Source organism: Mytilus galloprovincialis, chromosome 7 (assembly GCF_965363235.1).
Source record: "Mytilus galloprovincialis chromosome 7, xbMytGall1.hap1.1, whole genome shotgun sequence".
Taxonomy (NCBI): domain Eukaryota; kingdom Metazoa; phylum Mollusca; class Bivalvia; order Mytilida; family Mytilidae; genus Mytilus; species Mytilus galloprovincialis.
The window spans coordinates 56,045,817-56,064,430 of NC_134844.1; the positions used below are offsets into that span (position 1 = coordinate 56,045,817).

The 18,614-nt window shown below is 30.1% G+C and overlaps 1 protein-coding gene across 9 annotated transcripts in view; it reads right to left on the reverse strand.

The window, feature by feature from the left end:
• Nucleotides 1–3,577: 3,577 nt before the first annotated feature.
• Nucleotides 3,578–18,614, reverse strand: part of LOC143083331 (uncharacterized) — a 74,481-nt gene continuing 59,444 nt past the window's right edge. For all 9 annotated transcript variants that reach the window (XM_076259598.1, XM_076259596.1, XM_076259592.1 and 6 more), the window contains exons 4-9: nt 10,092–10,573; nt 9,519–9,717; nt 8,993–9,163; nt 8,324–8,429; nt 7,697–7,845; nt 3,578–7,174 (exon numbers count right to left, since the gene is read on the reverse strand). In XM_076259598.1, the coding sequence (XP_076115713.1) occupies nt 6,912–7,174; nt 7,697–7,845; nt 8,324–8,429; nt 8,993–9,163; nt 9,519–9,717; nt 10,092–10,573 (1,370 nt within the window). In that variant the 3' untranslated portion in view covers nt 3,578–6,911. The remainder of the gene's footprint in view (nt 7,175–7,696; nt 7,846–8,323; nt 8,430–8,992; nt 9,164–9,518; nt 9,718–10,091; nt 10,574–18,614) is intronic.

The window sequence follows — 18,614 nt, forward strand, 5'->3', positions numbered from 1 at the left end:
ATGACCCTTTCAAGAAATACAGTTACGCCTGTCTCATTTCTAGAAATTTACAAAACGGAGGGTCGGTTGAAAAAAAAACTTTATGAAAAAAAATGAAAGTTCAGCTTCCCAATTGTGAACTTTCCCTTTCTATGTAGCATTTACATTCCAGCAACGCCTGTATACGAAGTTATACAATCCAGTTGAAACCAGTGTTTTTAATTCCTATCATTATTTCTTTGATAGCGAGTTTCTGCTCACAAGGAAGCTATTGAACCAAGATTATCAAATGGTGAAGTTGAAATCCCTTCGTAAATTTTACAGATGCCATCAAGAGTTGGTTGACCGTTATGAAACATCCGTTTCACAGATGATACCGCATATGTTCATATTGTCGTAATGACAATCCAATCCCCTGCCCTCCCCCAAATGTGACCAACCAATTTAGACATATTACTGGGTTTGTACTAACATGAAAAACATGACGATAGCCACATGTGGAACAGGATGTTATTACCCTTTGCGGAGAACCTGAGTTCACCCCCAGTTTTTGATGGGGTTCGTGTTGCTATGTCTTTAGTGCTCTATGTTGTGTTATATGTACTGTTGTTTCAATTGGTCTGTTACTTTTTTAGCTATGTCATTGTCAGTTTGTTATTTGACAAGTTCAGTATGAGTTTGAATTTCCCTTTGGTATTTTACTCAACAATCAATCATGTCAAATTTTATTCAAATAATTGGTCCAGTAGTTTTATAGGAGATCTATGAAAAACTGAAAACAGAACTCAGACACCAAGATATAGAAAAAGCTGAAAACTAGACAGAAAGCCAGGTGAGCTTAAAACTGGTTGGACTCTGCATGTTTGTGTGTCTGTCTTAAGGACCCTCGCCACTAATTGTCTTCTCTTAGTCTGTATATTGTTTATTTTGTTATTAAAAAAAATGTCATTGGTGGTTAGTCTCTGTTTCTTTTGTTTGCCATCAAAACTTGTTCAATTTGGGGTCATTTAGACACGGATATTCTGCATTTATGCCAGTCCACTGCTGAAGGCAACATTGGTATCTAGATGTCTTTCATCTATTTGTATCATTGAGTTGCAGTCCCATTAATGTGTACCAACATCCATTTTTTTATTATTATTATTATACCCCACGCAAGTTGCGGAGAGTATAATGTTGGCATGCTTATAATGTTTTTGACCCATCCGTCAGTCATTCATTCTGTCCGTTCTTGTTCTTGTCATCGCAACTCCTCTGAAACCACACACCAGAATTTCAGGAAACTTTGAGATAATAAGGACATACTACATGTACAATGTATGTAGATGTGCATATCGACAGGAATTTATGATTCAATTATTTTTCTAGGAGTTACGCCACTTTGAACTTATTTGCCTTAATATACTTATGCAACAGTTTGTCATCGCAACTCATCTAAAACCACACAACAGAATTTCATGAAACTTTGTAGATAATAAGGACATACTAACTATGAAGATGTGCATATCGACAGGAAATTATGATTCATTTTTTATTTTATTTCTCTGTTTATTTATTTGTCCAGTGACAATGTGGGGGCATGGGGTACGTGAGCGTGCTCACTAGGGTTCTTTAATTTTTAATGTTAAAGACTGTACATGTATATCACAACCATTTTTAGTCAATATGATATAGTAAAGTAGTAATGTACAGTGCTGACATCCATCATAAAATGGCCCCCACATCATGTAAATATGTAAATTGTGATGCAGATTTAGAAGTCCCACAGACAGCAGACATTTAACAGATGCACCACTACTACATGCCGGTGTGAATAAAAACTGTTCATCTTCAGGTACATATGAGTTTCAACCTCATAAGGATGAATTAAAGAGAAAACGATGTCTAACGATTTTCATCAAAGACCTTCAAGACTAGTAACCTCACATACATATGCATGGGGTGTAAACTAAAGTTAATTTTAATAAGCATTTTGTGAGTATTGCTTGGCAATACAAAGTCCACTACCGGTTAAAAATTCATAGACTATATATATCTATTACCAAATTTCAAGTCCATATTTTCCAACATGACCTAAAAAAGTGTGGAAAATTGATTACTTGTGAATGAATTTTCTAGGTCCAAGGACCATAACTCTCTACCAAATCATCAGACCAGATCAAAATTCGAACTTGATCTGTAACTTGTCATGATAAAACTATATACCAAATTTCAAATCAATATCTTTAAGCATGATGAAAAAAGAGCTGAAAACTGATTATTTGAGTTTTGTCAACGTATATTTGTTCCCCCTAACAGAAGTTCCACTGGAAACTTTGTTATAAACAATGTCATAATACCTATTCCTGTTGGAACATATATTCTATACATATTTATTCCGTTAGGAACATATACTGTAATATTTATTCCAGAATATTTTTTGTTATTGGAGTCTCAATTTGAGTGAATTTTCCAAGTCAAAGGACCATAACTCTGCACAAAATCTTGAGATTGGAACAAAATTCAAACTTGATATGTAACTTGCTATGATAAAATAATACCCCATGTATCAAATCCATATCTTCAACCATGTAGAAAAAAAGTGTGGAAAACTGATTTGCTGGACTGATGGATGGACAGATAGATGGACAGACGACTGCAAAACTAAAGTCACCTTTGACTTCATCGGTAGGGGACTAACTATGATCATCAAAAGTATTTTACTTCTATGTACTCAACACCTCTTGTAGCTAGTAATGATGAATAATAATGTCAAGGAGTTTTGAAATTGGCAGTCAGCACCTGAACCTATTTTTGAACTGATGCACAGGTATAGTTTTTTTTTGCCATGACTTTTGGTGGTGAAAAATATTTTAAAGTTTCTGGTCATTTTGAGGGATTTTAAAGTTTGAGAGTCAAATCAATGTTTGTACATACACAAGATTGGCTATATTGAACTGTTTTTAACCATGATTTTCAATGTATGGACAGTTTCATTGTAAACTTTTCACCTTCGAGCAGTGGAAATGATCATAACAGGTTTTATATCTGAATTCCAAGGGAATTAAAATTTTTAGAGAGTGACTATTTGTGACCGAATGCATAGCTATATGAACAGGTTAATGATATAAGTGGCGGATTCAGGGTGTGCAGAGGATGCTGATTTGAAAATATATCCTTTTTTTCGGCCTTAAATCATCCAAAATATTGTTTGCCTTGACCTACTTGGTCATAACAATAACAAACACCCTTTTTCCAAAATCCTTGATCTGCATCTGACTATCAGCTTTGTACAGATTAGTAGACAGGGACTATTATGAGGATAAAACAAGAATGTGTCCATAGTACACGAATGCCCCACTCGCACTATTATTTTCTATGTTCAGTGGACCGTGAAATTGGGGTCAAAACTTTCATTTGGAATTAAAATTAGAAAGATCATATCATGGGGAACAAGTGTACTAAGTTTCAAGTTGATTGGACTTCAACTTCTTCAAAAACTACCTTGACCAAAAACTTTAACCTGAAGCAGACGGACGAACGAACGGAGGCACAGACCAGAAAACATAATGCCCCTCTACTATCGTAGGTGGGGCATAAAAATATGATAACACAGAAGTAAATTAAAAAAGTTTATTATTTAATTAATAATCTGATGTCACAAAAAAATTAAAATAACTGTAAACAATGTTTTGTTCAATAGCTATTTTGTAAACAAATAATTAGTATCAGCAATGGTTGTCAAGGTTATGTAAAGAATTTGTTCAAAATGGCACCTTAATGTCATATGACAAATAATCATCTTTCTAATATAAGCAGTTATATAATTGTTTTACCTACAGAAGTCATTACATATTTTTGCAAATATTTTAAATCATGAGTTATCTCCCCTCAAATTCACCATTTCTGAATCTGATGTGTTCTGGGTAATATCTTCAATCATGAGTTATCTCCCCTAAAATTCACCATTTCTCTGATAGGAGACCATAGATATGTCACCAAACAGAGTAACGTTTTGTTTTTGGGGCTGATGGTGAAAATATCAACTGTTTTGGATTCCAAAATTGCAAATAAACTGGTTCCTTTTAATTCACCAGATTTATTGTTTTCAATGTGTCAATTAATTTTAAAATAAATTGACTCAAATCTTTAAAAAATATATTCACAAAAATATCTGATGACCTAAGGTAATTGTCAGAAAGTTCTAGCTGATGATCTAACATCCAGATTGAATTTGCCATAGATTTTGTAGTTCCAATATATAAATGCAAAAGGTCAAATATAGAGCTGCTTCTTAATTTGCGTCCACTAGAAAGAACAGTTGCTGAACTTCAATAATAGCTTCAAGTAATGTAAGCATTCTATTTGAAATATATATGTTGCATGAACAAAAAATTTAAATGCATCCTATTAATAGCTGACTAGAAATATCTAAATATCAATCTAGTTTTCAATTTCTCTCCTCAGTTCAAATATTTAAGTACAAAATGCAACTTTAAGTTTAAATGCATGTTAAAATATTACTAGCATCATACATGTTTGGACATTTTGTCATTTATGCCCAATTTATAATATACTTTTTTTTGGACAAAATAACAATTGCTGATATTTTACTGTTCTACACAAAAAATATGTTAACAAATAATAAATAACAAAAACAAAAAAAATGGATGTCATGGTTACTAAATGGTTGCTAAGATACTACATTGTATCTGAGTAGGAATTTGTGTTTGAAACATGGAATATATCAATCGTTATGAAAATGGAACTATTTTGGACTGGTGGTATCTAAATTCAGAATTTATCATGCAAGTCTCATAAGCACCTATATTAAGTTAAAGAAAAGCAATGCAGAATTTCTAAAATGGTGAAAAAAAATTATATATTTTTTTCCATCATGAATTTGTAGAAGAAGACGATATTTTCTAGCAGTTATTTGTTATGGCAGCTCTGAGCAAAAAAAAAGTTATAACATAAAATTAATAATTCTAACTTTAATATAATTATATATATATGTAACAAATTTAACAAAAAATAAATGCTAACAGCCTACATTTGTTCTGTACATAAGTTATCATGTTAGCTTCAGCAAATTCTTTGTAATTCTCTTTTACTGATTGTTATAAAATTCAGGATTAACCTAATTTGTATGAAATTTAGGATTATCAACTGGTACCTATTCTAATGTTTAGGAATATCATCTGGAGAATATCAACTGGTACAAATTATAATGCATCTAATGCACAAGATCAAACTTTTGGAATTGTAAAAAGCTTTGATCAGCCTAAATATCCATAGAATAATAAAAAAAAGAGAAACATAATCCAATAATAAATTAGAAAGATGTATGACAAAGGAAGACTACAAAATCTTCAATCGTTTCTTTATTTTTCAAGAAGAAAGAATCATAATGTCTAAAATCACAAATAATGTAACTAAGAAAATTCTAAAACTCATTTAACATGTTTAAAAAACAAAATTTTTATTTTTTATTTTTAAATTTTAACTTTTAAAAAAAAAACCTGTTTCCTTCTTATTGAGAAATACAAAGAAAATGCTAAAATAAACAATATGAAACTTGCATATTCACTAAAAATTTGTTTATTACAATGAGACAATGGTTTCTCCATTTAATCATCCAACATATATACACAATGGGACTTTTAGCAGGAGTCTGCCTGAGTTTAATACAAAATATATTTGCGTATTAACACAATAAAATTCATGCGTAATATTTTTCAAATATATATAAAAAATTGGACCCAATATAAGACTGGAAGGTTTCAACCAATCAAAAGACAATGTCACTATGACTGCACCATACATTACATGAAAATTTGTCCCGTCACTGGACATCGTCATGGCAACATAGCAAAAAATAACAACAGACACTCACCAAAACATATTCTTAATTTTTTTTCTTTTCAAAATTAAGAATTTATACAGCCGGAAGTTTCAATTCAGAGAACAGAATGTTTATTATAATTTTTTTGTTACTAATTCTATTTTTCAAACATTTTGGAAGAAAAATTGTACGAAAAACATATTCCGATAAAAAAAAAAAGAAAGAAGGAAAAACATATTTAAAAAAAATTAAATATCAATTTAACAAAATTTCATAATTTATAAATAAATAATTCTGGTCAAGGACAAATGCCAAGTGAGTGTGCATATGGTCAACAGTTTTGTAGTCCTGTTAAAAAAACATGGATGGATCATATTTATCAATTACATAAAAGCACTATCACAACTACATCACTAACATCTGAACAGACACACAAACATGTATACTTCTAGCACCAAAATAAAATAAACACCTAATTGAGTGTCTAAAAAATCCACTCAGGCGAGTGTTTTACAAATGTTAACAACTATGCAAAGTGTCTTAAATTCAGGTAAGTATTATAAACACTTACTTCAGAATTTCATTCTGCCGTTTATAATTGAATGAGCAAATATTTTCCAGTTCATTTTTATAAATAACTTAACTTTAAAATCAAACTCCTAATGCAATTTCTATCATAGTTATTATTTAAGATGGAAAATTAGAATTTTCTGTTAGCAATGCAATTATGCAAACAGCACTCTAAATTTTTCCAATGCCCAAAATAATTTTAATATCTTAATATGAGATCATTCATGCAGAACAAGGTGAAATAAAAATTATTATAAGATAAATCTTTTCAAAACATTTAAAGATTTTAAGTTTTTGTCATTTATGAGAATAAACTGGATAATTTAAATCATTCAATAATTTTGTTCTCAAAGAACAACATATAAAATGCAAGTACTAACTACAGAACAATACACTATCAAATTTTCCCATCTAACATTTTTTTTAAGTGTTCGGTCCTGTTTACCTCGTCAAGCACTCTTTCGTACAATAAAATAAAGAAAAACAACAATATATGAGACCCTGCTGCCATTTGTTCATACATAACATAACACGGTTACTATGACGTTGCAGCTTGTTGCAGACTACTGTTTCCATGGGAACTGTTTCTATTTATAGAATTTAATGATGAGGATTCCCTACTAATGTCTGATGAAGCGTCAATATTGTCACTAAATTCACCATCACTACTATCCATCGGTTCGTCACCGTTCACCATGTGTTCGTCATTATGGTGGATACTATTGTGGAACGTGGATGGGGATCCATTCATTGTTGGGTTACCATTGTCAAAAGGTGACCTTGATGTGTTTCCTCCTTCTCCTGTTGAAATAATAAAAGTTGATTACTTAAACATTTACCAGTAAATAATATTTCAAACAATAAATTTTGTTTTTTTTAATTTCCCCTTTCATTAAGTTATTTATCCCATCATATTAACATAATAGTATTAATTAAGCTTAAAAAAAATATTAATAATAATATATGAAGTTGTGAATTAAAGAAAAGAAGATAGAACAGATCTACTTTTCAAATTATTCATAAGTTATGATAATACACCAGCTTTATGGAAAGATGGTACATCAATTTTTATGAAATTATTTTCCAATCTATTTCTAAAAAGTTTGAGTTATCTCCCATTGACAGATAGAAGATAAAAAGTTTAAGTTACTTCTTAAAATACATTTTAATGCAAATGATCATAGAATAATTCAAATATATATTTTCCACATAATGATAAGATTTTTTTTTTTATTATACTTGCATTTAAGATTGTGCAATCATTTTTTTCTTCAAAATATTTTATCGAAAATAAAAATTATCTTTCAAAAATTCTTTACTTACCATTATTGAGTAATCCCTCCACATATGTAGTACCAGAATCACCGTACCAAACACGTCTGATATCTTGTCGTCGTGACCTCATTAACTGTTTGTATTCAGAAATACGTAATTTCTTACCATCAACAATGCAAGTCCGTTTAGGTCTAGGTCTGCAAATTAAATGAAAAGTTCTTTTTACATGAAATTATAAAACATTGTTGTAATTTTACCATAATTCATTAATTATTTAAAAACAAAAAATGTAATGGTCTTTCGCTTAGACATTGCAATAAATATAAATTATTTTCTATGGTAGTCCACTTAATTATTTCATTATTCAAAATCTCATTTGTGTCTGTTGTATATTAAAATACAAATTTTTGTTCCATGTAAAAATTATTTGAGTTACTTCCCCTTAACTGTAATTTGGATTTTTCTTCTTCAAATTCACAATGATAACAAGCGATTTAATTTGAAAAGTTTTTCCTTTAGTTGTGGTTTACATTTTGAACAATAAAAATGTTTTAGTGGACAAGTATTTTGTTTTTAATATTGTGTAGAAGCAATTTATCAAATTATAATTCTATTTCAAATTTTTTTATTGAGTGCTCCACTATTGGAGGAAATTACAAAGGAAGATGTCATTACCTGTATCTATAATCAGGATGTGCCTCCATGTGTAATTTACTGAGTCGAGATTGTTCTTCATAGTAAGGTTGTTTATCTGCATTTGTCATAGCCTTCCATTTCGCTCCTAAATTATCAAAAATTAAAAAAATAAATAAAACATTTGCAAATTTAATGCCATTTCACTTAAAATTTACTACACTATTATACTAAAGTGATTGTTAATTGAAGGTAAAAATAACAATAAACGACCATCTGTTCCTTTTTAAAACATGGATTTAGCAATAATTCAAATTTCTTTTAACTGAAGAAATTTACATTTCCTTTATTTGTTTACATAATAACATATTCTTATCAGCTGTTTGGATGTTTGTTAATGACATCAAAGACGATGTTTTCATTGATGTACAAATAATATTAATGAAAATTTCTGACGAACATATCCTAGATAACTTGTCAAAAATATTTCGTATAATCAATTACTACAACTAAAAGTACAAATTGTCTTTGAAATCAACGTAATATTTAATAGCATACAATAGTTTTCATTTACAAAGCTAAGATGAAGAATATTTTTCCGACAAGATCCAGAAAAAAAAGAAGAAAAAAAGAAATTTGAAGTGAGCGTTTCAATAGTTTAACATAAAATGGCTGTTAAAATTAAAATTTATTAGAATGTAATATTCATACCTAAAATTTTACTAATGTTGGAATTATGCATATCTGGGCAGGCCTTGAGAATTTTTCTCCTTTCTTCTCTTGCCCATACCATGAAGGCATTCATTGGACGTTTAATGTGGGGCTTTGCAGGCTCCGGTTTATCTTTTGGTGAGCGAATGATTTTGGCTCCAAACATTTTACCTGAAATAAAAATTAAAAGCATGTTAAAACAATTGTTTTTATAGATACAAAATAATACCATTGTTAATGATATTGTCTTTGAAAATAGAGATATAACTAAACACATTTTTAACTGATTAGGTGTGTAGTTTATTTTTGTTCTTTTGAGAAAAATGTAATTTCCAGTCACTTATAACATTTTTGTTGAACATTTATTTGGTGAAATTTATTACATGAATGGATATCTGATTACCGATGATATTTTCTTAGAAATTGAAATTATTTACATAAGGACATTGTTGATTGTATTTCATTGCATCATTCTTGGAAAACACAATTTAATACTTGAATGGTCAATCTGCTTATAAACACATACTTTGTAAATGTTGGACATAGCTACTGCTATTTTGACTGTCTTCGTCCTGAGGATCTGACCTCTCCTTGACCCCTGGTAACTGTGGCATTTGTGGAAGATGTGCCCCAGTGAACATAGGCAATCCTGCAAACCCTGGAAAAACTGGTGTACTAGCGGACTGGGCGAGATGTTTAGCTAGTGCATCCTGTACCAATGACTCCTAGAAAATAAAAAAAATATAGAGTTATTTCCCTTATACTGTTTCAAATTCATTTGATGCCACAAGGACATGATTGATATTGAAATGAAAAAGAGGAAAATTTTCACTTCCTCTGACAAATGATCATACCTAATGTGTTGTCCATTGTAACCTTAATATTATGCATCAATTGTTGTCGTATTTTTGGAAAACTGAAAGGAGAATTTTTCAGCTAGAAAGAGTTTCATAACATTCTGATATAAAAAATATAACAATTCATAAAATTTCTATGAAACAATTTGACAAATGTAATTTTTCAGCATTTTCACCCCAAAAATTCAAGTTTGAATTATTGAAGCCTATCATAGTCAGTTAGAAAAATAACAATAATATACCTTGTCTAGATGTTTTCCGTTAAAGATAGGTGGGCGTGCAGTGAAGTTGGTAAACACACTAGATGTCATAGGGTTCATCATGAAGGGATGGTACTGAGGGAATCCAAATGGGTTTCCAACTCCCATGAAAGGAGGCGGAGTTTCGGGAGGAGGCGAGGAAGGTGTGGGTTGTCTCCTATGATGGTTGTTATGAGCAGGAGGAGGAGTCATCACATCTGACTTTCCACGGCTGTAGGTTTCATAATCATCCTTGACCTCTGTTTTGGGCTTTGAGAGATTGAGTGGTATTTCTTGTCTGGCTGGATCTGTCCACAAAGGTGAAGGACACGTCTGAGGACTTGGTTGTCTCATGCTTGGTGAGGTCTGTGGTGATACCTTATATGATGGTGATGCAGTCAGAGGTGATATGGAACGTCTCTTCGTATCTATGGTTACAGGAGATGAACTTTTGGAAGACACATGGGAGGTCACTGAAGATGGAACTGTAAAATATAAAAGAATTAAAATTATTTATTTGTTGACAAAACAACTACAAAGTATCATCATGAATAATTTTTTCTCACAATATGGAAATAGTTTTGAAAGAATAATGTAATTGAGTATTGAAATGAAAGAAGATGTTGTTATTTCATTTTCTGTATTTGGATTTTTTTTGTATAGAGTGATACTCATAAACAACTAATCAACTGATCTTCTAAACCAACTGCTTATTTCCACTATCAAATATAAAAAAAGAAAACCTATTACCTTCAAAGGATTAAATATATCTAAAACTAGAAATATCAAAAACCTATATCAACCATTTCTATAAACAGGATTATGCTTGGCCCTTTATTGGAGAAATATATTCTTCTTATTATAAATTAATAATGGAGCAATTTATTTTACACTAAACCAACCCCCATTTAAAAAAATTCTCTGCCATTCAACTTTTCTCTGATAACAATCTATCTAAATACACTGAAACAATAAATTTCATATTCTATCACTGTAGCAAAGAACAGTGGCAGAACAAAATCCCATCAAAACCATTTATTCATCTAAATCTCAGAATGAAATCTTCCAAATGGCAGTAGAAAGAGCGATGACAGGCAATTCAAAATGAACAGCATTAAAATTCTCAATAAAACCACAAGCATTTGATGTCTGACATGCAGACGATTATCTCCCCTTATCTCTACATGATCTGTGTGGTCTTAGTCTTATTTATGTTTAATTGATGCTTGTTTTAAGTTCAGTTTAGATGCTTTTATTAGTTCTGACAATGACCAATTCTTTGATAATTAGAAATTGCTACTGTTTTTCTTTCTGATAATTAAAGTTATAAACAAAGCTATGAACATTAAATGGATACGCCTGTCAGGGCAAATTTCTTGAATTGTGGCAAGAAATATTCCAATGTGTAAACATCTGGTCCTTTCAAATAAATTTTGACGCTTATGAAATTTGAAAACTATTTTTTTTTAATTTGAAACTTTCATTCTATAAAATTGATTAATTGTTGTTTGTAGCTAAAACTGAAAATTTTCATGAAATTCAGGATTTCAACTAATTTCTATCTCTTTTGCTAATATGCAGTACTTTTCTTTTTCAAATCAATAAATTTGTGAAGACCCACCCGCACAGAGAACATATATATGTCTTACAAACAGGTCCAATGTCAGAATTCTGGTCTTAATAGACAGGTTTTATTAAAATGAAGACAACCCATCCTTCAAATCGTCAGGTCGGAAATCGTGAAAACTGTAATCTGAAGTCATTTCTCCTAATTTATGTTACTACTATCACTTCCCTTAGATAAATAAACCTATTTACGAGACAACCCCAAACTTAAAGAAACAAAGAAAAAAACTAATCTTCAAAACTTTTTGTCCCTTAAATCAACAGAAAAATAAAAGCTAGCGTGAACATTATTCATTTTTATCTTTTTGCAATGAATGAGTTATATGAAGGCTAAATTTATAAGGCTGTCGTGATAAGATATAAGTGGCTGAAATTTCTTGTTTATTCTACATAATAAACTATTATAGATACAGGGACCGATTCTTTTCTTCCTGGCATTAAATGAATAATATCAAAGCCGAGATTGAATAGCTATACGAATTATTATCGGTTATCCACGAAAACAACAGGCGCATTTTATCAACGCTTGGCACATCATTATTCAGCGGCTAAAACACAATTTCTAGGGGTTACGGAAAGACAGAGATTCCAAATGAATCTTCTTGACCTTGTATCAATGTTTCAAATTTTTCTTTGTCTCTCTCGTTTCTCATTGTCAGTTTAGAGACTAGTATTTGTAGTATAATCGTTAAATGAGTGATCGAAATGATTTAATCATTTACTATTGTGATATACCCCTTGATCAACAAAGTTGTCTTTTGTCCTCGTTTGTCACGTCAAATTCACTTCATTAAGTGAGTTAATTAAAGATAGTAAGTCATGAATCAACGTCATATTCAATTAATTGGACTCGATCGGTATCTAATTTTTTTCCGCTTCGATTGTTAATAACATTTTTTTTCTTTCACTAATTAAATTTAATCCAATAAGGAGAAGATAACTCTATTATGACACCTTACTCAAATATTTGTCAACAAATGCAACAAAGATTGAAATCTGAGGGACAATGACGAATTATGTGTCCACAGAAGACGCATGTATACAGTCAACTTTGTTGGTTTATCAAATCAATTGAAAACATAAGATATGACTAGTCGTCATAATCAATTATGAATCTGCCAAAGATATTTGATTGATCATTTTCTTACAGGGAAAAAATCTTGTTCACTTGTGTGAAAAACAACAAATATATTTACTGTTTGTCTATAAAAAATCAATGTCGCTACTTAAATATCAATCAGTGCATTTGTTTGGTGCTAAATTGATTAATTTTATTGGAATAATTGTTATATAGCCACGATTAACGTCAAAACGTCGTGAATAAAACCACATCAATTTTTTGTCAAAACAGACAGCGATTGAACTTAAAGTGCAATAATAGAGTATTTATATGACAAAAGATATCGGGTAATTCAATTCTGTAAAGAGTAATTATATCTTGCATTGTGAAATCATTTTTTTAATTAAATCCCATCCTCTAATATTTATTTGTTGAATCCTGTCGAAAAGTTTTCAATAGACAAGCAAAAAATTTATTGTCATCTAGAAATTAAATATACAAGAGAATTGTGGTCAATTACATTGCACGTCATAAAATCAACAAATGCAATTAATTTATTTTTATTTTTTTCGATTTTGTTAAAAAATTAAGTATATTTCACATTTGAATCTGAAAGAAAACTTGAAAAAGATTTCGAAAAACTAAAAATTAAAATCTGCATCGCAAAGCTTTTTAGAAAATATAAGAATTATTAAAAAAATGATGCAAATTTTCATAAATAATTACATTAATAAGTTAAATATTTATGACCTATCTCTCAAACATCATACACAATTACAAAAACGTGCAATTTTTCTGTGTTTCTTTTGCTAACAAATTATTCTTGAGACGTAAACAGACATGGAAGCATATTTACACAAGAAAGAATGCAGTTTATCAAATCTCTCAGTGGTGACAGAGATAGGCCACCTGTTATCCCAGGGGTCAGATTATTGTGGCCCCAGGGGGCTTCTGTTCACAAGGATGTTTATCTAGGAACAAACAATAAGATTGGATTTCCAACACTTAATCAATCACAGAAGCAGTTAGAACTGACCAGGGGTCAACCTGAACTACTGAATAGTAACTAGCAGTGGAAATAATGGTGTATACACCAAATTTGATACAGAAAAATAAAAAATAACAAAACTCATTTTTAATTCAAAGATATATATTACAAGTTTAAGAATTTACTCAAATTCAAAGTTAAAGTTATCAGAACTTTACATTTTACATGTTTGATTGAATAACATTTTATTTTCTAACATCTGAAGGAAAAAAATTGTGTCAAAAAGGTCAAAGGGCAATAACTCCACCAAAAGATTTCAGAAGAAATCTGTAAAATATAAAAGTCAGTCAGAAATGATTAATAGGACTGCAAAATTCCACTGCAAATAATGAAGGATCATAAAAAAACCTCTCATATTTCCCCCAAACCATGGTGCTTCTACTGTGAGAGGACTTCAAACTATTAAAACTGACCATGATATAATGAGCCAAACATTAACCCACAATAAAAAGCTTCATTTGACTTCCATTATGTCAGAAACAATTCTTGTTGTCAGTTCCAGGAACGATGTTTTATTCGATCTGACAGGGTTAAACTCGCTGATAATGCTTCAATGCCATTTTCTGACAGTAGACGAACTCTCTTCTACATAACTTTGGGGTTCTTGATCGTTTTATGTTGCAAGGTTGCTTTGAAAATATGTTCATACCAATTTTATCAGAAATCAAAACCGGAAAAATTATAAGTGTAGTAAATGGAGGTTGACATCTGAAATTTAATTATTGTAACAGAAGAAATGTGTTTTTTTCTTAACATGTGGTTTTTATTTATTATTCTCGTTATAAAAAGTTTTCTTTTATTCTTTAGAACGTGGTATTAATGAGCTACTGAAGCAAAAAGCAAAAACCAAAAAAAAAAAGAAATTACAGAAAAAGAGATTTGTTTACCTTTTCTGAAAGAAAGTTATTAATTACTTTCATATTCTTAATGTACAATCTTTTGTCATTTTTTTTTGAAAAAAAAAAGAATTAAAATTGAACATTTGCTTGTTGGCAAAACCATCTGTTTTGAACATGGGTAGTGTAAACATGTAAATCCATATGAAAATTATAAGTTGAACTTTTAACTAGGTAACATTTGCTTTAAATTATTCTAAAATACCTGCAAAGGATCATATTTTAAAATCTATAAAACTTTAAAAGACCTTTTTAATAATTTGTTTTACTGCATAATTTCTTATCATAAAGTTTCTCAGTCAAAATCTGCCATAAAAGTTACAAAGGGACACAAAAAGTCATGATTTCGCAAGATGCAGGAGTGTTTTAAAGATTACTTCATAGAAGAAAAGGAGTCATTTCTTAATCTATATGAATATAATCACGAGCTGAAAGAAAAGCAGGCATCCCATGGGTGAAGCTGACCCGTGAAATTAGCGAAAAAAACATTTGCCGATACTATAATGAGTACATATTAAATGAAATCTCCCTAATTAAATATCCAAAAGCTACAGGCTTTGTATAAACCGAAGAACAAAAAGCATTGATAAGACTTGAATGGGGGAGAAGGTGTCTCGAATGACGAGTGAAACAAATGTTTGCACCGTTGGCACTGGGTGCAATTGGGTACTTAATCAGTTCATTGGCTAATTTCGGCTATAATTATAGATAATCTTAGATCAGTTGTGTTTTACTTGTGTTTTGACAAACATAAACACGGAGGAGAGAGATAAAATAATAATTACAGAAGCAAGCAGTGTGAAAGACATCATTGTTTATCGACAAAGATAACACATCATTATATTTTTGTTCTCACATTTGCTACGATTATTAATTCTTTGCAGTATACATTCAATACTCTTGTGTTGTATCATAATAAAATGCATCAAAAAACGTTATTAAGTCAGATTACAGCAATTTCGTTACAGAACTGGTGTAAATCTTTCAAATTATTTTTTAAGATTGCAAAAAGTCTCTTTGATATGTAAAACCTTTGCATGATAAATCAGTTTTCTAAAATTGTTGTTGCTTTTTCTTTTAACTACTTTTACAATGTTAAATTCTAAATTTTTTAAATTTCTAAAATAAAACTAACTTAAAATCATCAAAACAAAATATCAAATGCCAATTTGTAGACTTTTAATAATTATAATATTGAATTAAATTAAATTAATGTGTAACTATAGATTTACCGTAATAAGTTAATGTCATTTTCTTTAAGCTGGTCTCTGAACACTATGATATCACTTGAAATAATAGTCTCTATAATATGAGTGTTTTACTGGTATTTAAATCAAGAGAATCATGATTAACCAATCAAAAATGGACATTTCACAATACAATAGAAAACTTTTTTTGATTACTATAGCTATCATTTTCATAAATCTACAGGAAACGATTTGGGTGTCATTAGCACTGAGTACATAAATATAGTAATGGCTATTGTCCCACAAACTGAGTACAAACAAACAACATGCTTGTATACAGTTTCACAGGTTTAAACAATAGCTTGTTTACAAGGGTGGGATTGGGGTAGCTTTGATGTGTGAAGTCAGCATGTCACAAAATATGATCATAAAACCAGTTTAACTATTACAATGCAGGATCTAGCTAAGGTGTGAAATCCATTTGTATTTTGTGTGATGTGACTTATTTAATTTTGTAAGACAGGATATTGAACCTTGTTTACTTTCTATAGGAGTGTATATTAAGAAATTTAAATAAAATAAATAAAACAAATTTGACATCTAGAAAAATCACATTTGAAGTTTGCATAAGAATATGAAAAGTTTTGAGATTAAACTATTCAAATAGTGTTGTGGAAATTTTAAGTGCATTGTAAATACACTGATATTTTAAAAATGATTTCCCCCAAATTTATGATAATACTGTATGCTAATATCTTTTGTTTTTTCCCCTTTTGTCCTGAAAATCAAACTTTTAAACTTCAAACCATGATGTTAAAAAGTTACACCTTATTATAGGTAGACAGAGACAGTGGTCACTGTGCAAGGGGTCCACACGTTCTAACAGCATTACTTTTCATTTTTTTTGACAGGTGAAATTGTGGGAGTACTTGAACAATATAATCGACAATGGAGGCGGTTTTCCCTAATTGCTCGGGTCAAGTATCTGGTTGTCCCGCCATTGTTTGGTCCACACCCATGTTGTCGCACTTTAACTTTTAAGTAAGGAAATCTCATTGTTATCAGTTTAAATCGTTACCGGGATCTGTTTATGTACTGAACGACCCCAGACGGGTAGCAGTACGTCAATGTGCAGGTTATTGTGTTTACGTTTATATATTGTTACGACCCGTTTCGATGATAAATAATGATTAAAGAAACAAACAAAACCAAAGTTTTCTGTGGCGTAAAAGGAAATTTCTCATCCAATTGCATCAAGTGGATTTTTAATTTGAAAATATTTGTATGGACTTGTTATAACAATTTCACAAAGAAATGCAAGATTTATATCATCCTATCGCCTTAATTAGATTTTAAATTGAAGATATCTAAAATATTCAAATTCAAATTATCGAAAATAACTATACAATGGTTGACTCTAACCAAATATAGTTAAAAAAAGATATGGTCGAGAGAGGCTTACAAAAGAAAATGAAGAAACTGCTTAGCATAATAATGAAATTATATTTGTATGCTTATAGCAAGATTGGAATTAAATAACAAAATATCTAACAACACAAAACTAATCTGATTAAAAATAACAAATATATTTCTACATTTATTGAGTGACTTGGAATTAGTTATTGTAATCAAGTTATTTGAGAAAAATTGTTTACAGCATTTTTATTGAGTACAAACGAGACAATCTTTGAAAACTTGCATTTGTTATTGATCATAGGTATGTCTTCTAAAGGGGAAAGGCTATTTTCTAGCCTCCCAAATGATGCAATGTTCGATTGCCTGCCCAAAAATTGATTGATTATTGTTTGCCTAACATAGAGTTGCCTACCCTAGAACGTTTAGATTCATTGAAGTAACCTATGAATTCAATCTTCGCTGATTGAGTATTTAGTCAAGCTAGTGTTAAATACTGACCAAATAAGTTGAAAAAGAGTTTATTTGGACCTGAGACTGGCAAAATTACATGCGATATTTCTTGAATCAGTAGAAAATTTGTACCCGAACAACAAAATTCAGTTTGTGGCATGTTAAGGCTTCAAACTTGCAAGTATTTTGATTTTTGGCCTTAAAAATGAATGATGATTTTCCTCTTAATCAACAACAACACAAAAAATTAAAGAGAATGAATTGTTTTTCAACATTTAGAATAACATATACAATTTTAAAATTCTCTAGTCAATCCCTAACAGAAATCCAAAGAGTTCATCTTGAAAAATTACCATATTTCAATGAAAATAATAAACTATACCTTATAAACTGTGCATCTAAATTGAAACATTTATGATAACAAAAAACATGCTATTTCCTCATTTCTTGAAATTTTTTGGTATTGTTTCAAAGTAAAACAATGGAAATTAAGGAAATTAATTTCGTAGAATTTTTATTTTATTTTGATTGTACAACAGGGAAGGTACTATACATAGTCATAACATAAATAAAATAGATATCTAACGGAAGATGAAATTAGCACTTTTGATGTTTAAATTACATCATTTTAATTGTCAATACTATATACTTGTGTATCTCTTAGTTTTAAGAGTTGAACCGTAGAAGCCGGAAAGAATAAACTTGAAATTCAGGAACAAAATTGGCATTAAAATCTTCCAAGAAAGTCCCCTTTTTATCTCATTTTTTTTTTTTTAATTAGAACATATCTTAAGATATTTTCTCACATATTGACTTCAAAGATTTAATAGATGCTCTTTTTTA